General features: G+C 37.3%; 1 protein-coding gene and 1 long non-coding RNA gene across 5 annotated transcripts in view; both read left to right on the forward strand.

Moving 5' to 3' along the window:
- Nucleotides 1-24,847, forward strand: part of LOC125803769 (uncharacterized) — a 152,393-nt gene that overhangs the window by 73,878 nt on the left and 53,668 nt on the right. The gene's annotated exons all lie outside the window — the stretch shown is intronic.
- The window catches only part of esyt2b (extended synaptotagmin-like protein 2b), a 95,495-nt gene that overhangs the window by 16,980 nt on the left and 53,668 nt on the right, over nucleotides 1-24,847 (forward strand). For all 3 annotated transcript variants that reach the window (XM_049481946.1, XM_049481947.1, XM_049481948.1), the window contains exons 3-7: nucleotides 2,413-2,547; nucleotides 6,675-6,751; nucleotides 6,845-6,917; nucleotides 12,254-12,343; nucleotides 15,325-15,380. In XM_049481946.1, coding sequence (XP_049337903.1) covers nucleotides 2,413-2,547; nucleotides 6,675-6,751; nucleotides 6,845-6,917; nucleotides 12,254-12,343; nucleotides 15,325-15,380 — 431 coding nt within the window. The remainder of the gene's footprint in view (nucleotides 1-2,412; nucleotides 2,548-6,674; nucleotides 6,752-6,844; nucleotides 6,918-12,253; nucleotides 12,344-15,324; nucleotides 15,381-24,847) is intronic.

Here is a 24,847-nt window from a genome sequence, read left to right on the forward strand (position 1 = left end):
TAAACCTGCACCACCAGACCACCAGTAACCTTAGTTATTTACTTAAATATCAATATGTATTAAGCAGAGGTGGAAAGTAATGAATTACATTTACTCACATTACTGTAATTGAGTAGATTTTATGAGTAATTTGTCATTTTTACAGTTTTTCCCAAATGTTTACACAAAAAATGTGGAACTATGCACACAAATCCAAAAACATGAAGCTCATGTGTCACATTGTGACTCCAAACTGCTAAACTCTAAACACAATTTTATATGTTCTCACTCAAATATCATTCTAAATCACAGCTTTGCAAATCACTAAACACAAATTTCATCATTTAGAAAACCTTGGTCACCTGAGAATCACTGACCTTCAAAAACAAAACCTTAATTACCAAGTATTCTCACACATGTTGCAGCTATATAAACTTAATTAGAAGAACATTTAAATCATTTGTCAGAATATAAAAGAGGCCTCACGTGACTGATACAGCCATACTATGTAGTCCTCTGGAATAATGTTTCCACTGGGCAGCTCTGGTCAATGATTGGTTCTCTAAATCCACAGTTTGTTGTGCTGCACCTTCCACCATATTCCCCATCTCTCAATCCAATAGAGGAATTCTTTTCTGCATGGAGGTGGAACGTGTTCAAACGCAGACCCCACGAGCGTGTGGCTCTACTTCATGTAATGGAGGAGGCATGTGATGACATCCACGCAGATGATTGCCAAAGATGGATTTGCCATGCAAGGCGTTTTTTCCCCGCTGTTTGGGGAGGGAGAATATTGCAGCTGATGTAGATGAGGTCTTCTTGCCTGACCGAGATCAGGAGTCTGATGAACAGTGATCTGTTTCTTTGCATTCTGCAATAAATACATTTTTGTGTCCTCTTTGTATGTGAATTTTCTTTATCATGTTTCTCATTGTGAAAATTACAGTTTTGCAACATTTTACATACAGTACATATAGCTTATATTTGTGTAGTACTGTAAATGGGGGGGGTCCTACACCACACCAAATAAATAAAAACAACAGAAAGCCAACATGTTTCCATGGACTTGTCTGCATTTGAATTTGTACAGCGGCCTCATGAAGTCAAAAACATAACCAAATACTTCTGATAACAGTGCTCTGAATTGATCTTGTCAGTGTGTATTTGATGCTGTGTAAGAGATAAGCATAAACTATCTGTGTGTGTTGTTTTGGTGGAAGGAATCAGTTTTGCTGAAGATTTGTAGAGTTTCAACAAAGGAGTTAATCATTTTCAGTTTGTGTTTAGAGTTTTGAGAAACTGAGCCAAGTTTTTAGAAATGCGTTTAAACGTTTGGGAAAAACTGTAAAGTAGTTTTTAAAATAGGTAATTTTACTTTTACTCAAGTTCATTTTGCCCAAGTAATTTACTACGCTACATTGAAAAAAACTCCTCGTTACTAGGTAACAAATGAAATGCTGGGGGAAAAAAAACTAATTGTCTGAATTAGATTTTTTTTAGTTTTGTTCTCCATAGCAACACAGCTGAACTTTTCCTAGCAATGTTTATTACGGTAAAGAAAAAATGTTTTATGAGGTGGTTTGAACAAATACTGCGTGAAAGGTTCAAATTATTATGTAGAATAATAATTCATTAAAAAGATTTAATTTATGATTTTTACTTTCTTTACATAAAATAAATAAAAGTAACTATGTAACTTTTACTCAAAGTAAATTTTAAATTGAGTACTTTTTTACTTTTACTCGAGTAGATTTTAGATGGGTACTTTTACTTTTACTTGAGTAGAATTTTAGCAAAGTAAAGGTACTTTTACTTAATTACAAATTTTCAGTACTTTTTCCACCTCTGGTATTAAGTAGTTCTTTCATTTGGTCCAATAATCTGGTGGGACTGATATTTTTACACACCTAAGATTGTAGAGTTAATACCAAAGCTTTAGATCAGACTATAATTCTGTCTAGGCCTGGACAATAATTAGATATCAGTATTTATCGCGATAAGAAATGTTTCAATAACAGTGATATTATTTTTGTGCTATATCGATATCTATTATTTACAGAATCTATCACAGACAGGCGTTTTTAGTGGCGTCAGTTCACTGCAGAGCTGAACACAATCAGCCTCCGTAGCCTGTGACCTCGAGGTAGCCCTCAGGGGCGGGGTTATTTAAATGCATAGGCTGTCTCTCCACAGTCTTTCTCCCTCCTCTGGTCTCTACTGCGCAAAATCGGGTTTCAGGATCGCCAACATGGAGGAAGATTTTGGCTTCATTTTCATTGAATGAATGGGAACCGTGACACGGCGTCCATCTTTTTTACAGTCTCTGGGGTGTCCTAAAACTCGTCTTTTTTCCATTTTGACTCTTTTCTATAATAGCTCTTTATTATCCTGAGTTATAGTTGAAGTGTGTGTGTTGTTTGTGTTGCTGTGCAGACGGTGAAGCAGATGTGGCCGTACGCCTGCCAGTTTGTGGAGAAGCTCTTCAGGGAGACCATCGAGCCAGCGGTGAAAGGGGTCAACTCTCATCTCAGCACCTTCACCTTCACCAAGATAGACCTGGGGGATAAGGTACAGTCTCCATATTAACCTATAACTCAATTACACCACTGCTAAAACATAAAGCTGAACTTTCACAAATAGCTTTTCTTTACTACACTACTGCTCAAAAGTTTGGAATCACAGTAAGATTTTCTTGTTTTCAATGGAAACACACTTAAGAGGATGAAATAAATCAAACAAACATTCTGAACTCACTATTGTTATTGTCGCCAAATGCAATCAAATCCTCACGGCAATACGCAACAAAATATAGTAAAAAGCCTTTTCTGGACAGTAGAGACAGTTACTTAAAAAAAAAGCAGGATAAGCTATTTTTAATACCCTAGATTTCAGAAGAAACTGCAAATTATCAGGTGTCACAAAACTTTTGTCCATATATTATGTATATTGTACTATGAGGTGCACTGTATAAGAAAGCGCACTATCAATGAACGTCTATTTAGATTATAAGGCGCATTTTAAGAGACACTATAGTAAAAGTAAAGCTAAGCTATGTAAAGAAAATTGTAATAAAAAAAGACTTCCTTTTAAAGTCAAACAAGCGCTGAATGTTAATCTACACAGATTTCTCCAGCAAGAGCTAGCGTGGTTAGCAGGTAATGCTAATACTGCTCCAGCAGTGCTACCCGGGGTTTGGTTTGCAGGCTACAGGCTGATAATACTCACCTCTGAACGGCTAAAGACCTAGCACAGTTAGCGGCTAATGCTAATGCTGCTCCAGTCTCGGTGCTGGAGAACTAAACTGAAACTCCTGTATAACTCTGTACTTCAGTAGAGTGGCTTTACTGCTCATTAATACCTGACTGGCAGAATTCATACATAAGGTGCACCTGATTATAAACTGCACTGATGATTTTGGATTTTTTGGAAAATTAAAAGATTTTAAGTGCGCCTTATATGGTGTGAAAAATATGGTATCATGCTTTCAGGGGCGGACTTTAGGTAGTGTACCTCCTGGTGAGAGATCATCGACTGCTAGACATGCCTCTATAACACACTTTAAGAGAGGGTGCATCAATAAACTGAGGAAAGCAGGATGTTCACACCCAAGCTCATCGTCTCCAGAGACTTTCTGAGGACACTGAGTTTCAGACTTTCTTTATGTTGGATTTAAAAGCGATCAGAGGGGTTCAGCCGTTCCTCAGCCGTTCCTCAGCAGTGTGCCAGCAGGAAGAGGAGATTCCCATCAGCTGCTGATTCCTCAGAACTGTTCAGCAGCCTGTATTATCTTTCATCTTACATAGCTGTGGTTGCTAAAATACACACACACACACACACACATTTAAACACACACACACACACACACACACACACACACGGTAGTTTGATCTAAAACCAGTCAGGCTAGCTGGCATGGAACAAGGGTCTGATGCAATCCACCTCTCCATCGGGCACTTACTCTGCACACACACACACACACTACACACACTTACACACACACACACATCCCAAATCCTCTCTCTCTCTTTTATCTCATTCATGCTGCACTTTAAGCTATATCTTTATTTCATTATTTCTGAGTGTGTGTGTGTGTGTGTGAGAGAGAGAGAGTGTATGTAGGTCAGTGCTCCAGTTGCGGGGCTGCTGAGCTCAGAATAACATCCACTGACTCTGCGTCAGTTCGTCCCACCAGTGTCGCATACTGATGCTTTAGTGCTGAGTTAGGCTGCGTTCACACTGCAGGTCAAAACTGGCCCAAATCCAGTTATTCATTATTATTGTCATAATGTGTGACACAGATATTAATTTGGATTAAGTTGAAAAGTACTAAATTAAGTTTATTGGGAAAAACTGTTGAAACTATTAAGAAGAGACTCTAGTTTAGACTCTGTTGGATCCTCTATGCTGGATATAAGATGATATAAGATGGAGATGGTTAGGTTTGGAGGAGGTTCTACAGGTTCTGATTGGATCCTCCAGCACATTTACCCACAAATGTTGCTACAGCTGGGCCTGTAGATCCTGTAGCTCTACACTCATAGGTTGAAGCTGAAGCTGCAAAGTCACAGCTGATCCATATAAGCTGGATTGGTGATAAATCTGGAGACCAAGCAGGACGAGGAATTGTGCTGTGTGTGGACGAGTATTATCCTGCTGAAAAATGGTTGGAAGTTGGAAATTCTGCTATCAGAAGCAACAACACCAGTTTCTCTGATTTTGCTATTTATAGGTTTATGTTTGTGTAAAAAGAAAATTTTTGTTTTATTCTATAAACTACAGACAACATTTCTCCTAAATTCCAAATAAAAATATTCTCATTTAGAGCATTTATTTACAGAAAATGAGAAATGGCTGAAATAACAAAAAAAAGATGCAGAGCTTTCAGACCTCAAATAATGCAAAGAAAACAAGTTCATATTCATAAAGTTTTAAGAGTTCAGAAATAATCAATATTTGGTGGAATAACCCTGATTGGTTTTTAATCACAGTTTTTTTTTCATGCATCTTGGCATCATGTTCTCCTCCACCAGTCTTACACACTGCATTTGGATAACTTTATGCTACACGCTCCTAAGGGCGTGTGATCATCCATCTTCCTCTTGATTATATTCCAAAACTCATAATTTTTAAGTGGCCTCCTATTTTTTCCAGAGCTGTAAATAGTTATTTACGTGTTTTTTTAGATTTGAAATCAGATTTCATGTCCAGTGAACGCTGTTAGCTCATGATTCTTAGATTAGGTTTACGAGAAAATCGTCTCCTAAATGATAACAAGTAGCAACACGCAGCCTTCAGCTTCACCTGATTTTCAACAGAAAAGAAACAACATTCTTGCCCTCATTTAGTTTCAGTTTGTGAGTGATTTTAACATCCCAACATAGGTTACTTTAGTTGGCTTGTATTCAGGAAAATGTTTGGTATGGCCCATGTGATGCTAACCCTGACTTAAACTGAAAATAAATCGAAATGATTTCAGTACTGTGTAAAAATTCCGAGAGCAGACATCACGCTTCATTTATTTCCAATTAACACAACAATTACTTCTCTGTACTTCTCTTTACACAAGTCCCTATTGTTCTGTTTTAAAGTTGCCTTAACTTTTATTACTGTGATATTTTTACCGCGACAGGCTGAACATCTTAAGCTTTACCTCTTTAAAGGTCTCATTCCATCATTTTTTTCATTAATTTTAAACAGTCTAGTTGTGTCTCTAGTGTAAATGAATGCAATGTGAGCTGTTTTTTGTGAAAAATAATGTGCTCCAGTGTTTCTGTTTAGCCCTGCTTTAGATCACTGAATGAGTGGTCTCTGAAGAAAGACAGGTTTTGGCTCTTGCTCATGAATATTCAAACATGCAAACATATCACCTCTGATAACATTTCTCGCGGTGTGCTTCCCTAGTGTATATATAAGGTCTCAGTAAAACACAAAATCCACCGGAGATCCGATTTAAACCTACAGTCACTCACACAAGATAGCTAACGCTAACTAGCTCTGTAAACAGAATCTGTAAGCTCCACCTGTGGGCGGTCCTGAGCCGATGTGGGCGTGGCCATGAACTCACTGGTTGACGTAGACACCCTAACAACTCTCTGATCAACTCGTATTTCTGAGGATTTTCTTTTCTTAGCTTTTCTTTGCAGACAGTGGAGGATGAGAATCAGTTTTATGTGCAGCATATACAGCATATACAACTCAGAAGATCTGTAGTAGTTCACAAACAACAAGAAAAAGCTCTTTAAGCTGAGTATGGAGACAATATGAGAGAAAAATATAAAGGGAAATTAATATTTTTAGTTGCTTTAATACCCTAAAAATAAAACAGTGTGAAGGAAAGTGACATGGCTGATATTAAAGGGGACTTTTTAAAGGGACAGGGATTTCCCGGACCCTGAGATTTGAATATATAAAGTTTTTTTTTTATGAAAATAGCTAATTTAATAATTAATAATTGCTTAAATTATTAAAAATCATATAAAAACCTTTGGAATGCACTATGTTTAGCTGATACAGCAGGTTAAATATATAATCCATTGACGTATAACTGCAGCAGTGGTCAGAACAGGCAGCTGTCTGGTGGACGGTCACTTGAAATAGTTTCCACGCTGAAGACAGAATGCACACTGGGTACTTAAATGCCAAACACACACACACACACACACACACACACATTAACAACTGTGTTTCTGCTCCAGCCTCTCAGGGTCAACGGGGTCAAAGTTTACACTGAGAACGTGGACAAGCGGCAGATCATCATGGACCTCCAGATCAGGTGATCTTTAACCGCCTAGTTTCTGCTGGACCTTTTGGATCTAATGTCTCTGCAGAATAATCACTTAGATTTGACTGTGTTTTTTTTCCTCAGCTTCGCTGCAAACACAGAGATCGACGTGGACATCAAGAGATACTACTGCAAAGCTGGGATTAAAAGCATACAGGTACTTTTATACACAGCTTTTATTTATTTGTTTATTTATTTATTCATTAATTTATTAAATTAGTCTTTTCGACTTAGGTACTTTTATTTTGAAATGTTAATTTTTTTTTTTTAAATAAGCAAAAATTTGGGGGTTACAAATATTTTTACAAGACATCAATCACTCTCACGTCAATAAACACTGACATGCCAAAAGTCATGGGATCCCTGAGGTAACTTCCTGTTACCTTGGGGGTCGGCTTGAGGTATCGTGGATTTGTACAGTTGCTTTAATAACATTCTATTTTAAATCTATAGACATTAATAGACAAAAAAAAAAAAATATATATATATATACAGTATATATATATATATATATATATATATATATATATATATATATATATATATATATATGAGCAAAAGTATTGGGACACCTACAGGAGCATTGCTATGAGCTTCCATTCTATATTCATAGTTATAGTCATTAGTGTGGAGTCGACCCCCTTGTAGGTGTGATTTTCTACTGTTATTGAATACTTTTATTATGAAGTGTTATCTCAGGAGACGTCTTGGGTACACCCACACCTGTATATGTTCTGAGGAAATATCTTGTAAGTGAGTTTGACTGAACACTGGTTAGGATACCTATGTTAAGCTTTGTGAATAAGGCACAATAATAAGGTGCACTTAAAATCCTTTAATTTTCCTAAAAACCATCAATGTGTCTTATAATCTGGTGCTTCTTACATAAACATTTTGTCAGTCAGGTATTAAGGAACAGTAAAGCCACTTTGCTGAAGTACAGAGTTATAGTTTAGTTCTGTAGTTTAGTTTTCCAGCACCGAGGCTCAAGACTGGAGCAGTATTAGCATTAGCTGCTAACCACGCTAAGCGCTAGCTCTTTTGCCCTTCAGAGGTGAGTATTATCGGCCTGCTCCCAACACTAGCTAGCACTGTTGGAGCAGCATAAGCAACCCCGGCTAGCACTGCTGGAACAGCATTAGCATTACCCACTAATCACGTTAAGGGCTAGTTAGCTCTTTCACTGTTTAGAGGTGAGTATGTCAGACTGTACCCTTCCTATTTACCTTGTTTAAACAAGCTATGTGGGATGAACCGCTAGCTAATATTGCCCTAGGTTACCAGAACACAGTGTAGCGCTGTAGTTAGCCGCTAATGCTAATGCTCCAATCCTAATCCTGGAGAAATTCGGAAATCTATGCTTACTGTAGATAAACTGAAGGGCTTTACTCACCCTATTGAACAGTTTTCAGGAGAAAAATCTGTGTAGATTAACATCCAGTGCTTGTTTGACTTTTAAGATACTGAGCCTTATAATCTGGAGTCCGTTATAGTGCGAAAAATACAATATAGGAGTTGGAGTAAGTTCTATGTTACCTTAAGGACGGCTTGGGAACGGCCACATCTGTATTTAGCGTTGTGTATTTAACATTCCTCCATCCACAGTCTGTACACACATGTGTACCAGGAATACACTATAGAAAGCTAATAATATTACCACTCACAGTGGACAGTGCAGTGGGTGGTAATGATAGTGATGGTAATGGTGTCTGGCTAGAATTGTCCGTAAGAACAGATAATCACACCCATGTTCAGTGCAGTAGGAACACCCAGAATGCACCTACTCATTCACTTTAATACCTGGATTAGTTGAAGACTTGGTAAAGGCACAATATTGAGGAGCTAATCAGAACCAATTAGATCATTAAAGGGAACACAACAACAATGCTATTTTAAAACATTCACATAACAGGAAACATGACTTCTAAAACCCACTCAAGTATAAAAAATATTACCAGAATAGCAGTACAATGTTACAATAAAGGAGTATAGTAAAAATTAGCCATGCAATTAGCCACAGTTGCATATCAGAGCACTGCTACTGTATATACAAGAAGGGGCAAGAATACCAGAGAAACATCAGGTTTAAGTTAATTTTGACACTCTACTTAAATGAAATAAAGTATTCTGTCTCTCACATCACTGAATTACTTAATCACTTATCATGCTTGATTTTAGTAAACATTTGTATCTTTACTGATCGTTACAAAAGAATGGCTGCCTTTCTCTGTGTAATTTTAATTAATATGTGATTTAAGTAGCACAGCTGAGGTAAATGCATGACTAAAATTGCACTGCTCAAGTAAATTGTTCTTTGTTGGTGTACTGTATCTGCTTATTTGCAGATAATGAGAAATGTCTGAAATAAAAAAAGATAATCAGTAATCAATATTTGGTGGAATAACCCTGGTTTTTAATCACAGTTTTCATGCATCTTGGCATCATGTTCTCCTCCACCAGTCTTACACACTGCTTTTGGATAACTTTTTGCCTTTACTCCTGGTGCAAAAATTTAAGCAGTTCAGTTTGGTTTGGTGGCTTGTGATCAACCATATTCCTCTTGATTATATTTCAGAGGTTTTCAATTTGATAAAATCAAGAAAAACATAATTTTTAAGTTGTCTTTTTTTTTGTATAGGTTTAATATTTGATATTCGGCCTGTTTTGTTTTATTTGCTTTTGTTTTTGGCCACAAATACAAATTTTGCCTCTTTATGGCTAATTTCTAAGGTTTAAAGAATGCTGCTTTATATCTCATCCAGTTGACATTGTTGTCCTGTACTATAGGGGTTATGTAACAGTGTGGTGTTGGGTTGGTTACATGTTGAGGAAAAAGCCTTTAACTCTACACTTATGTTTGCTTTATGTTTCCTGGAAGGAATGATCCTCCCTGAACATTGTCTATTTATATAGATTGTGTGTGTGTGTGTGTGTGTGTGTGTGTGTGTGTGTGTGTGTGTGTGTGTGTGTGTGTTTATTTATAGAGGGGAACGAACCAAATGCTGAAATGCCCTTGTGCTGTTGAAGGAAGTGACTGTCTCAAATACACATAGGGACCATGTGCACAGACAAATCAGGCAATATTAGAGACGTGAAAGGGGCAGGAACTAGTTATGGATCCCATGACTTTTGTCATGTCCCTCGAAAGCTAGAAAATGCTGCACTTGCACGTGGGATATGTGGGGTTTCCTACATTTAATGTGGATTTAACTGATTTCTGCCAGAGTCGCTTGTCTTTTCACATGGACAATTCTAGCCAGATGCCGCCGGTCACCATCATATACCCCGTACTGCACAATACTGTCCACTGTGGGTGGTAATATTAGCCTTCTATGACATACAGCTCTGGAAAAAAAATGCTATTTATAGGTTTATATTTGAGTAAAATGAACATTGTTGTTTTATTCTATAAACTACAGACAACATTTCTCCCAAATTACAAATAAAATATTGTCATTTAGAGCATTTATTTACAGAAAATGAGAAATGACTGAAATAACAAAAAAGATGCAGAGCTTTCAGACCTCAAATAATGCAAAGAAAACAAGTTCATATTCATAAAGTTTTAAGAGTTCAGAAATCAATATGTGGTGGAATAACCCTGCTGGTTTTTAATCACAGTTTTCTTCATGCATCTTGGCATCATGTTCTCCTCCTCCACCAGTCTTACACACTGCTTTTGGATAACTTTATGCTGCTTTACTCCTGGTGCAAAAATTCAAGCAGTTCAGTTTGGTGGTTTGATGGCTTGTGATCATCCATCTTCCTCTTGATTATATTCCAGAGGTTTTCAATTTGGTAAAATCCAAGAAACTCATCATCCACATCCACTATCCAACTTCCATAATTCACATCATCTTGCATTGTGCACACTGGCCAGTATTTAACTTTACTCACAAGATAACACCTCACTTATACAGAGAGAGAGAAAGAGAGAGAGAGAGAGTCAGACAGACAGACAGAGTCAGGCACAGAGAGAGAGAGAGAGAGAGAGAGAAAGAGAGAGAGACAGACACAGAGAGAAAGAGAGGGTGCGTGAGAGAGAGAGAAAGAGAGAGAGAGTCAGACACAGAGAAAGAGAGAGAGGACTGCCTGTATTGTGTATTCTATGTGCGTTTGCTCAAACTGAACCATTACCTCGTCCCGTGACAGTTTGTAAAGAATACATGTATCATTATACCCCTAGTATTTAATGAACTGAACTTAGAAAATTATCAACATCATTATACTTTATGTTTTTTGCAAAATGACACAATCTGTCTAATGAAGTAGATTTAAAATAGTAGGCCTTAAAATAAGGTGCCAGACATTTTTTTTCTGTTTATAACACTGTGATGAAACATCACTCCCACATGGTTCAGCTTTGCAAGACGTATAATTTAAAATTTTAGAATTAAATGAGAAAGATATTGTAAATAATTCACTTGTATATAATGCTTTCATTACTGAGCCTGAACTGTGACCTTTAGGGGTCAAAAACTCAAGGCCTCCAGTGGTCATTCAGAGTAAACTCTCTTTGTGAGCCCACCTCTCAGAAGACCATCAGAAGGACAGTATTTGTTCAGGTTGGAGGGACATGTGGTCAGTCTGGGTGTGAACCTCACACTGTCCTCCTCACCCCGTCAGGAGACGCTCAGCTGTCACAATACATCAGCAGCACTCCACTGTGTGTGTGTGTGTGTGTGTGTGTGTGTCTGCGTGGGTGTGTGTGGGGGGGACAAATGGTCATGGAGAAATAGCTGTGGTATGTCTTCAGGGCTGAAGACGAGTGTGTGTGTGTGTGTGTGTGTGTGTGTGTGTGTGTGTGTGTGTGTGAGAAATGTAACAGCATTGTGAACAGTAATCAGTGTGAAGCATCTTCTCTGCTCGGTAAATAAATCTATAATTACATAAATACAATGATAAATTATATAAAAATAAGAGCGCACTTAAAAATGATGAGTTTCTTTGATTTTACCAAATTGAAAACCTCTGGAATAAAGAGGAAGATGGATGATCACAAGCCATCAAACCACCAAACTGAACTGCTTGAATTTTTGCACCAGGAGTAAACCAGCATAAAGTTATTCAAAAGCAGTGTGTAAGACTGGTGGAGGAGAACATGATGCCAAGATGCATGAAGACAACTGTGATTTAAAAAACAGAATTATTCCACCAAATATTGATTATTTCTGAACTCTTAAAACTTTATGAATATGAACTTGTTTTCTTTGCATTATTTGAGGTCTGAAAGCTCTGCATCTTTTTTGTTATTTCAGCCGTTTCTCATTTTCTGTAAATAAATGCTCTAAATGAGAATATTTTTATTTGGAATTTGGGAGAAATGTTGTCTGTAGTTTATAGAATAAAACAACAATGTTCATTTTACTCAAACATAAACCTATAAATAGCAAAATCAGAGAAACTGATGTAGCAGATAGGAAAGGTAACTGGTGGCCAGATTTGTAACTACTGTAATTGTGTAATTGTGTGTGTGTGTGTGTGTGTGTGCAGCTTCATGGTGTGTTGCGGGTGGTGCTGGAGCCGTTGCTGGGTGAGATGCCGCTGGTTGGAGCGCTCTCCCTTTTCTTCCTGAAGAAACCGGTGAGTGTTTGATATCTGATAATTAAAGCTGCACAATATATAGTTTTTACACGGTCATTGCAACAACAGTCACATCGCAGGTCGTGCAATATCATTCAGTATCATCAATGTAATATCAGTTCATTTTTAATATCATACTACACCCTTTTTCCTGCTCAAAACATATTAAAAGTATTTAAAAGCTAATATTAGAAATGCAATGAATACTACCAACCTAAAATAGGTAAAGGACAAAATATTGTATTTCAAATGATGTTTAGTTTTTAGGAGCAAGACAAAAACTTCATTTAGAATATTTAATTTCTGTAACAAACATTGGTAAAAAGGGAACATTCCTACCCAATGTATTTTTTGTTGTACTGTCTTGCATAAACAGTGTATAAAAAAATCTGTATTTTGTTTTAAAAGGGAAAATCAAAAACCTGACACTTAACCTACATTGTTTTTGTGGAGACTTTCTGCTCCATCAAAGCCTAAAAAGGTTAGGTGTGTGTGTGTGAGTGTGTGTGTGTGAGTGGGCGCGAGATAAATTCCATTCCAAAACTGTCTTGATCCTCTAGATGTTCTTATTTGGTAAAACGAACATGACAACCTTATTCTTGGACCAGGACCTTCACTTAGAGAGGTGTGTGTGTGTGTGTGGTGTGTGTGTGGTGTGTGTGTGTGTGTGTGTGTGTGTGTGTGTTTATACAGAAGCAGTGCAGTGCTGCTCTGCAATGTAAGCACTGGAGTTCTGTTACGTTATTGATCCACTGAGACAATACAAGCCTACAATTCAGCCTTCAATGGTTAATGAGGTCCTACAACCAGTTTATACCCCGCCCATTCAGCCTACAGCAGTATAAACCCCGCCCATTCAGCCTACAGCAGTATAAACCCCGCCCATTCAGCCTACATCAGTTTAAACCCCGCCCATTCAGCCTACATCAGTTTAAACCCCGAACATTCAGCCTACATCAGTTTAAACCCCGAACATTCAGCCTACAGCAGTATAAACCCCGCCCATTCAGCCTACAGCAGTATAAACCCCGCCCATTCAGCCTACAGCAGTATAAACCCCGCCCATTCAGCCTGCAGCAGTATAAACCCCGCCCATTCAGCCTACAACAGTTTAAACTCCATCCATTCAGCCTACAGCAGTTTAAACCCCGAACATTCAGCCTACAGCAGTATAAACCCCGCCCATTCAGCCTACAGCAGTATAAACCCCGCCCATTCAGCCTACAGCAGTTTAAACCCCGCCCATTCAGCCTACATTAGTTTAAACCCCGAACATTCAGCCTACAGCAGTATAAACCCCGCCCATTCAGCCTGCAGCAGTTTAAACTCCATCCATTCAGCCTACAGCAGTTTAAACCCCGCCCATTCAGCCTACAGCAGTTTAAACCCCGCCCATTCAGCCTACAGCAGTTTAAACCCCGCCCATTCAGCCTACAGCAGTATAAACCCCGCCCATTCAGCCTACAGCAGTTTAAACCCCGCCCATTCAGCCTACAGCAGTTTAAACCCCGCCCATTCAGCCTACAGCAGTTTAAACCCCGCCCATTCAGCCTACATCAGTTTAAACCCCGAACATTCAGCCTACAGCAGTATAAACCCCGCCCATTCAGCCTGCAGCAGTTTAAACTCCCTCCATTCCGCCTACAACAGTATAAACCCCACCCATTCAATCTACAGCAGTTTAAACCCCACCCCTTCAATCTACAGCAGTTTAAACCCCACCCATTCAATCTACAGCAGTTTAGCCCCACCCATTCAGCATACAGCAGTATAAACCCCAACCATTCAGCCTACAGCAGTATAAACACCAACCATTCAGCCTACAGCAGTATAAACCCCGCCCATTCAGACTACAGCAGTATAAACCCCGCCCATTCAGCCTGCAGCAGTTTAAACTCCATCCATTCAGCCTACAGCAGTTTAAACCCCGCCCATTCAGCCTACATCAGTTTAAACCCCGAACATTCAGCCTACAGCAGTATAAACCCCGAACATTCAGCCTACAGCAGTATAAACCCCGCCCATTCAGCCTACAGCAGTTTAAACCCCGCCCATTCAGCCTACAGCAGTTTAAACCCCGCCCATTCAGCCTACAGCAGTTTAAACCCCGCCCATTCAGCCTACATCAGTTTAAACCCCGAACATTCAGCCTACAGCAGTATAAACCCCGCCCATTCAGCCTGCAGCAGTTTAAACTCCCTCCATTCCGCCTACAACAGTATAAACCCCGCCCATTCAGCCTACATCAGTTTAAACCCCGAACATTCAGCCTACAGCAGTATAAACCCCGAACATTCAGCCTACAACAGTATAAACCCCACCCATTCAGCCTACATCAGTTTAAACCCCGCCCATTCAGCCTACATCAGTTTAAACCCCGAACATTCAGCCTACAACAGTATAAACCCCACCCATTCAATCTACAGCAGTTTAAACCCCACCCCTTCAATCTACAGCAGTTTAAACCCCACCCATTCAATCTACAGCAGTTTAGCCCCACCCATTCAGCATACAGCAGTATAAACCCCAACCATTCAGCCTACAGCAGTATAAACCCCGCCCATTCAGACTACAGCAGTTTAAACCCCACCCATTCAGCCTTAAATCAGTTTAAATCCCACCCATTCAGCCTGCAGCAGTATAAACCCCGCCCATTCAGACTACAGCAGTATAAACCCCGCCCATTCAGACTACAGCAGTTTAAACCCCACCCATTCAGCCTTAAATCAGTTTAAATCCCACCCATTCAGCCTGCAGCAGTATAAACCCCGCCCATTCAGACTACAGCAGTATAAACCCCGCCCATTCAGACTACAGCAGTTTAAACCCCACCCATTCAGCCTTAAATCAGTTTAAATCCCACCCATTCAGCCTACAGCAGTTAAAACACTTCCATTTAGTAAAATGTGTAGAAAAAGAAAAGTCAAATATTGGCTATTGTTGCTTTAAACACTTTCTAAGCATTTATCTCTGTTTTTCAGCTTGTGGATATCAGCTGGACTGGACTCACTAACATTTTGGATATTCCCGGCCTCAAGTAAGTAAGCCTGAATAATAAGAAATGTATTTTATTTTAATTTAAAATATTAGAACTTTCTGATTCTAAGACATACTGGATTGCTTAACTGGTCAGTATAAATATATAACAGAAGTTAAATTCAGTAATGCTGTAAAATGCTATACAATTTAAGTAGAATTGTAAAATACTTTCTACTTTGGCCATCACAGACACAGTTTCCACTCAGCCATGATTCTGATCCTGTGGTTTTTGTGGTATTACACTTATCATCAAAGATAATGATTACCAGGAACAATAAATGATTTAACATTTAGACTAATAGAGTTGTAGAGGTTCCTAATGAAGTCCTGTGATAATCCATCAGATACATCAGCTCCAATATTCTCACACAGTTCCTGTAGATGTGCAATAGGGATGTTGGGAGTAGTGCTGGACAATATGGAAAAATCATATATCACGATATGGATTTTTTTAATATCACAATAACGATATATATATATATCATGATATACCACATTTGAGTATGTTTCAGTTGTTCTTCGAAAAATATGACAAAATAATATCATTGCTTACTTTTTTTCAACTTTATTTCAAAGTGACATTAAACCAAACTTTCACAAATGAGAATTACTACCTTTTAGTGCAGCAATATATATATATATCAAATGAAAACAGATGAAGTAGATGCAGTAGCTAATTTCTTTTTTTTAATTATACAGGTATTTAAATTGAGTTATCAAAATAAACTCAATTAACAGTTTTTAAAGTGTCTGTCAAATAAAAAAAGCAGCATCATGTCGCAAAACCACATTTTTAAGCTTTTTTTGTGAAGATTACTTTGTTATCACTTATATAAACCGAGTTTATGCAAAGTGACCACGCCAATAAATTTCATCGTCGCCTACTTTATATATTTGCATGAATAATTGATGAAATTACTGTGGAAATGATAGAGACGATAGAAGGTAAGTAGCACTTTTTTATCGTCCCCACAATATTTATCGTCATATCACACAGCACTAGTTTGTAGTGTTGATAGAGCGTCCCACACATTTTCACAATCAGAATGCAGCAATTGTTACAGAAGTGAGGGGATGGACGTAAGTGCAGAATAATTATATTTATTTAAATTAACAAACTAAAACAAATTAGCAAACAAACAAACAAAATAAACCAAAGTTACACTGAATACAAAACTACAGAACACTAAACTTGAAAACAGGAAGCTAACAAACATCAAGAGACATGAAACAAACCTGAACACGGACAGCAAACAAACCAACAAAAGACTCGACAAAGAAGGCTTGAAACAAAGGGGCTTATATACACATGGAGGGAACAGGAAACTGGAAACACCTGAGGATCAATCAAGAGGGGGCGGGGTTACAAATCACTGATGACAGGGTGGGGCTAGGGCGGAGACAGGACCAAAACACAACAGAAGCACATGGCTGGGAAACATGACAGGTAAACAGAGGGGCAGGAGCACAAGAGACCAAATGAGGGAGAAACACAATGCAGACATGGGCTAAGCTGTGACAGCAATGCAGTATGTGGACGAGCATTGTCCTGTTGGAATAGTGCTGAAATAGTGTGAGTTTAGAAAAGGTAGAGCCACTGGTTGCAGGACCTCGCTGTAACGCTGTAACGTAACTCTGCGCTGTTGAAATGCCTGTAATGATGAGAAAAGGTGATCTGGCATGTTTTAAATTGTACATACATCACACCATGATACCAGACCTTCTGAATGTGTGATGCATGACAGCAGACCAGTGATCTTGGCTCTTGATGTTTGGTCTTTGGTGTTTGTTGCTTCAGTTTCCTCTAGTTGTTGTGAAATCCCATGTGGTGTTATAGGTGGAGGTGAGGTGACTAGACTCAGCAGGTGGGGAGTGATAATGAGGGTTTTTCCTTCTCTCCTCTGATGTGGTGTCAGGGTGTGTGTGTGTGTGTGTGAGAGAGAGAGAGCCTCAAGAGACTGTATAGTGAGAAGCTACCTGAGGACATCAAAACATGCAAAAGTACTGGGACCCCTGAATACCTGGTCCTTTTTTCTTTTGAAATCAAGGGTATTTAAAATAGTTCATCCTGCTTTTGTTGGAAAATCTGTTTCTAATATCCAGAGAAGATGTTCTACTAGATTTTTAGAGCATTGCTGCAATTATTTGATTTGCATTAGAGATAAGATGATGTTGGATGATCATCACCCCACCTCATCCCCAACTCCCCTACTCAATCCATCCAAAAGTATTGAATGGAGTTTCATCATTCCAGAGAACACAGTTCCACAGCTCCACAGCTCAATACTGGGGATTTTATACTAGTGCTGGGGGGTATGACCAAAAATACATATCATTGCAAAATTGAAAAAATTAAATTAAGACTTTACTTTGACCCACAAAATTATCAATTTTTTATTATCAGAAAAAAAACAGCTGAAGAATGTAAATAATAGACCTTAAGAAGAGATACGTCAACAACTCTAACATAACTTCACGTTGTGAAGGAGCTCCAGCAGCTCATTAACGAGAACAGCAACGTTATTTTATTTAGTATTCTGTTAATTGTTGATGTAAAAGTTGAGGTTGTGCACTGCTGTCAGTTAATGTGTGTGTATGCATGTTAGGAATGCTCCCACGTTGCCAAGATAGCAATAAACGTCTGACTGTTGTCAGGGTTTAAATCAGTCAGTGGAGCATCTGTGTTTTCCATTGCCAAGAGGTAGCAATATTCCAGAAAATTCCAGAAAAGACTACCACGCCCATCAGTGTAGATTTATTTAGAAGCTCTGTTGCTTTTTAAACAAGCCAGGTGGAAGGAGTGAAAATAGATTGTAGGTAGGGTGTAAGATAGCAATGAACATCGTGACGCACCTTGTGCAGGGTGTAAGAAAGGACTAATAGTGTAGACGGAGAGATGGACTGTACTGTACTGCAGTGTATCAGGGTTCAGCCTGAGCTGAGAGAGCATGCTAGCGGTGTGTGTGTGTGTGTGTGTGTGTGTGTGTGTGTGTGTGTGTGTGTGTGTGTGTGTGTGTGTGTGTGTGTGTGTGTGTGTGTGTGTGCGTAAGTGCTCCCAGTGGAGGCTGTAGGGGATGTTCTAATGATACTGCAGTGTTGACTGGCTGAATTGGTCTCCAGTGTGTGCTTCAGACTGGGTTTAAAGCTGAGCTGGAGATTCAGACTGCGACACTAATTAACCTGCAGCAGTATAGAGATATACAGTAACTAGTCAATTAACCTGTACACATATCGTTTAGCATAATTAATACATTAATTAATGCATAAACAGTAAATCTTTATTCTGTAGATTTTGCAGAAGTTACATTTGCTTGTTATTTAAACTGGGTAGCTGAATTACAATGATTAAGCATAACATTATGACCACCTTCTTTGTTTCTAAACAAAGTTTCAATTAAAGTGCTTTACAAATTAGAAAACACAAAAATAAGTAAATAAAAAAAAACATGTAAAAGAACAACAATAAAAATGGAAATAAAAAATAAAATAAGAATAAAGCATGACTAATTCAAACATGATTAAATCAAAGGGAAGTCAAATTAAAAACATAAAAGAACAACAATAAAAATAAAAGTATTGAAAAAAGGATTGAAGAACAGGGTGAAAAAGATACAGAACTACAGTCTGTAATTATAGAACTATAACTATATGATCAGTGTGTTAATGTGTGGTGATCTGACCTTCTTTACAGAATGTCGGTAGTGCTTGAGATAAAAACACATCCTTTTAAAGGTGTGTTATTTATTTTTTACTGGTATTTTCCAACCATTTAACACTTAATACACTTTAATAAAAGGTTAAAGAATAAATATATTACCAGTTCAGACCCCATTCCTAGTACACAAGTCATGTGACTATGTTATCACAATAGGAAATACACTAATGAGCTAATAAACTAAATTGTTAGGAATAAATCTCTATAACTGGGTCCGGGCTCTTAAAAATTAATGTCAGACAGATGTTAAATTTTTAGTAGAAAATAAGATTTTTGGCTGAATTTTGGTTGGAAATCCAAAACGTGTTGGGTTGACATCAAACTCCTATGAATGACAAATGTTATAATTTTAATTACTTAACACTCTGAGCCCTATTTTAGTGATCTATAGGCGAGCCATTAACCACCCACTATGTAGCTTTATTTAGGACGTGTAAATGTGTCTTTGCTATCATAATCATGGGAAAATACATAGCATGAACTGATTATCTTAATTATTCATGGGGTAGGTTATTTTTGGGTGTAACGTGAAATAAACCAGTCAGTGTGTCTCTTGACATTTCCTTTAAGAGCCAGGTGCACTCTGACTTTGGCAGATTGCTATTTTAACAACAGAAGAGCTTCTGCTTTTCTCAGCAAAGGAAACTGACCTGCTTGTTCACGCTGTGAAGGTGCACAAGTAGCTCATTTACGGGAACAGCGATGTTATTTAATTTGTTGTATTCTGTTCATTGTTGATGTAAAAGTTGAGTTTGTGGACTGCGGCGTGTCGCACTTGTGTTGCCAAGATTGCAATGAACGTCTGACTGTTGAGGCCTGTCTAGGTTGTATTCAGTCAGTGGCGCACCTGTTTTCTGTTTTCTGCTGCCAAGATAGCAATACGCCAGAAAGGTGGAAGGTGTGAAAATAGACTGTTGGTGGGGTTGTAAGATAGCAATGAGCATCACAATGCAACAGCCACCTCTCAACATCATGTCTAACAGCCTAATAACACCCATTCTTCTGCAAATGGTTCTGGTTCTGTGAGGTGTTTTTGGGTCGTCTTGCTGCACTATTCCTTTGAGGATGTTTAGTTTGGTGAACTTTGAGGTCCCTGACATAAACCTCAGCTTCCACCTCTTGTAGGGATGTGTCGAGTGAGAGGAAACCGTAACAAAGCAAGGAAATTTCACTTTTTCCTCTAAGGACACCTCCCATACACCACAAACACATCCAAACCTTTATTTAGCAAACAGATACTGTCTGATAAACTCTCAGCTTCATGTTTACGACATTTTTCAGCCTGCAAAAAAAGATTAAGAACACATTATTTCTCATGCATATCGTCGCTGTCCAATGAAGAACAAGTATCTCCATTTTAGTCGATTTTTAGTTTCCTACATAATTTGAACAGACAAACTGTATTATCTTACACTGTATTAAAATTTTTTGATGAACAGACCAATAGAACTTCTCCAAAATGACCTGAAATAAACTCTTTTTACATTGACTTGACCATTGAAAGCTTTGAAGTTTTTCCTTTCTCCTGTAAATTTGCTGTTTTGAAAATACTTGTTTTTCAGTGGACAGCAACAATATGAACTTGAGTGACATCCCATGCTCAATCCTTAGGGTTTAATGTGATGTCAGTCTACCCTTTACAGCTATAACAGCTTTAACTCTTCTGGGAAGGATTGCCGCAATGTTTAGCAGTGTGTTTATGGGATTTTTTTGGACATTTCTTCCAGAAGCATATTGATGAGGTCCGACACTATCCCTATTCCCAAAGCTTTGATTCAACTGAAAGTGTTCTAACAGATTGATGTCAGGACTCTGTGCAGGTCATTCAAGTTCTTCCACACCAAACTCAAAGCTCATACATGTCTGCAAGGTCCTTAATCATGTTGGAATAGAAAAGGTTCATCCAAAAAACTGTTCTTACAAACTCCAAATCTCATGATCTGCTAAAGAATTAAGTGTTCCTTTCACTGGAATTAAGTATTTTTACTGAATCAATCCTTTCTTTTAGTAAACTTTACTTCATTTATTTTTACTGAATCAATCCTTTCTTTTAGTAAACTTTACTTCATTTATCTTTACTGAATCAATCCTTTCTTTTAGTAAACTTTACTTCATTTATTTTTACTGAATCAATCCTTTCTTTTAGTAAACTTTACTTCATTTATTTTACTGAATCAATCCTTTCTTTTAGTAAACTTTACTTCATTTATTTTTACTGAATCAATCCTTTCTTTTAGTAAACTTTACTTCATTTATCTTTACTGAATCAATCCTTTCTTTTAGTAAACTTTACTTCATTTATTTTTACTGAATCAATCCTTTCTTTTAGTAAACTTTACTTCATTTATTTTACTGAATCAATCCTTTCTTTTAGTAAACTTTACTTCATTTATTTTTACTGAATCAATCCTTTCTTTTAGTAAACTTTACTTCATTTATCTTTACTGAATCAATCCTTTCTTTTAGTAAACTTTACTTAATTTATTTTTTACTGAATCAATCCTTTCTTTTAGTAAACTTTACTTCATTTATTTTTACTGAATCAATCCTTTCTTTTATTAAACTTTACTTCATTTATTTTTACTGAATCAATCCTTTCTTTTAGTAAACTTTACTTCATTTATTTTTACTGAATCAATCCTTTCTTTTAGTAAACTTTACTTCATTTATTTTACTGAATCAATCCTTTCTTTTAGTAACTTTACTTCATTTATTTTTACTGAATCAATCCTTTCTTTTAGTAAACTTTACTTCATTTATTTTTGCTGAATCAATCCTTTCTTTTAGTAAACTTTACTTAATTTATTTTTACTGAATCAATCCTTTCTTTTAGTAAACTTTACTTTATTAATTTTTACTGAATCAATCCTTTCTTTTAGTAAACTTTACTTCATTTATTTTTCCTGAATCAATCCTTTCTTTTAGTAAACTTTACTTCATTTATTTTTACTGAATCAATCCTTTCTTTTAGTAAACTTTACTTCATTTATTTTTACTGAATCAATCCTTTCTTTTAGTAAACTTTACTTCATTTATTTTTACTGAATCAATCCTTTCTTTTAGTAAACTTTACTTCATTTATTTTTACTGAATCAATCCTTTCTTTTAGTAAACTTTACTTCATTTATTTTTACTGAATCAATCCTTTCTTTTAGTAAACTTTACTTCATTTATTTTTACTGAATCAATCCTTTCTTTTAGTAAACTTAACTCTTGAAATACAACCTCACACTATAATAATCTCCCCTCTACCAACGTTACCCTTAGCACAATGCAGACAGCATCAAACCCAGACTCATGCATTGGATTTCCAGATGGAGAAACATGATTCGTGATTGGTCACAATGTGTCTCCACTGCTCTACAGTCCAATGGCATTTTGCTTTACAGCACTAAATTCAATGCTTTGCAGTTTGCTTGATGATGTAAAGCTTGGATGGAGCTTCTTGCCTATGGAAACCCATTCCATTGATCTCTCTACACTCTACTGTCCTTGAGCTTATCTGAGGTTACATGAAATTTGCACATAAATAAATAAATATATATGATAAGAGTGCAAAACTAAGTAAATAAAGTACAGTACAGTCCAAAAGTTTGGACTCACCTTCTCTTTTTCAATGTGTTTTCTTTATTTTCATGACTATTTACATTGTAGATTCTCACTGAAGCATCAAAACTATGAATGAACACATGTGGAGTTTTATGTACTTAACAAAAAAATAATTTATATTCTAGTTTCTTCAAAATAGCCCCTCTTTGCTCTGATTACTGCTTTGCACACTCTTGGCATCATTCTCTCAATGAGCTTCAACTTCAAGAGGTGGCCACCTGAAACGAAAAGTTTTCCAACAGTCTTGAAGGAAGGAAGGAGTTCCCAGAGGTGTTTATTAGCACTTGTTTCTCCTTTGCCTTCTTCACTCTGTGCTCCAGCTCACCCCAAACCCTAAATCTGGATTGGGTTCAGGTCCGGTGACTGTGGAGGTTCAGCTCATTTTTGTTAAGTACGTAAAACTCCACATGTGTTCATTCATAGTTTTGATGCTTCAGTGAGAATCTACGATTTAAATAGTCATGAAAATAAAGAAAACACATTTAAAAAGAGAAGGTGTGTCCAAACTTTTGGCCTGTACTTTATACTGTTTTAGGCACCAAAACAAATTACACTAATCCAGTTATCTCACCAATATGAGTGTTTTTACCTGAAAAAAAGTGCCACATATGATTTAAACAGATGCAAATAAACATACATACAGTAAAACGTAACAAGAAATTCTCATTTTTAACTATAAGTATGTTTAAGTGTAGAGATTCCAGATTTCTCCTGGATGCTCCTCAGTCAGCATGTGTTTATTATTATGTTCAGTTCCGTCAGCAGCTCACCTGATTTACCAAATTTACCAGCAACTTACCAAACCAGGTGTTGATTAATATGATGAGAACTAGAAAGAAATAACTTTATTAAACTCAGATTAGGAGGAGAGATTAGGAGATGTTGTTTTAAGGAAAGAAAACAGGGCTGTAAAAGCTATTTCTGCTTTTTGTAAAATTGCTGTTTGTATTTATTGTACATTTTATTGTACACTTACTTCACAGATAAGAAGCTTTTTCTTTACGGACATTTGTACAGGTGCCTAAAACTTTTGCACAGTACTGTACATCTAAAATACTAAACATCTGAAAGTGCTGAGGAATTGCACATATTCAGCAAATGCTGAAGAGCAAAAGCTGTAAAAATAAGGTGATAATTACATAATATATAAGGTTATTGTGTGGTAGTGTGTGTGTGTGTGTGTGTGAAGCTATTATTCACACTAAATTCAACATTTATGCTTGTTTATTTCTACCTGACTCTGCAGATAAACAGTGTGTGTGTGTGTGTGTGTGAAATCGCTGAGTTTGGTGTGATGCTGCAGATTTACAGTTATTGCTCAGAGCCGTTCTGACAGTTCACCACTTAAACACTGCAGATCACCCTATAGATCCCCCCTCCACACACACACACACACACACACACACACACACACAGCACCATGCTAACCATCTACACCGTATTTCACTTTTATATCACTGTAAACACACACACACACTAAAACCTACACACACACACACACACATTTACTACAGGGCGATCAGTTCTTCAGGGAAGCTCTTAATTGTTTCTGCTGGTTGATAATCTGCAGTTTTGCACTATTAGCTCTTTATACTGTGGTGCTGTGGGCAGAAATAAAAGGGGATAGATGATAAGTCTGTTCAGCTGTATCTGATTGGGAAAAACTCTTTCATTGGTACAGTGTGGATAAACACACACTGTACAAACCCCCCCCCCCCCCCCCCACACACACACACACACATTTATATTACATACAGTATGTTTGGCCAAGGGCTAATAAACATTGCTTCATTTGTAAATTTGAAACTAAACAAATTTTCTACTCATATCTTGAGTTTAATTCATTTTCTTTTACATTTTATTAAAAAACTAATAAAAAAAGAGTAGCACTTTTTGAAAGAAATGTAACATAAGAAAGGTAAAGGGCAAATATTAACCATGTAAGCTGTTTATATTGCTTGCAGTTTAGGTGAAGCAAGCATGTGTAAAGCATTTTAATGTAGAATTGCTTAATTTTGCTGAATTAAATACAAGTAACAAAGTAAACGAGTAACAAAAATATGAACACCACACGAGGGTTAAAGAAACTAGTCAAATGTAATAACAAACACTACTTACACTGAACAAATGAGGAGTAAAAT

Source organism: Astyanax mexicanus, chromosome 8, assembly GCF_023375975.1.
Source record: "Astyanax mexicanus isolate ESR-SI-001 chromosome 8, AstMex3_surface, whole genome shotgun sequence".
Taxonomy (NCBI): Eukaryota; Metazoa; Chordata; class Actinopteri; order Characiformes; family Acestrorhamphidae; genus Astyanax; species Astyanax mexicanus.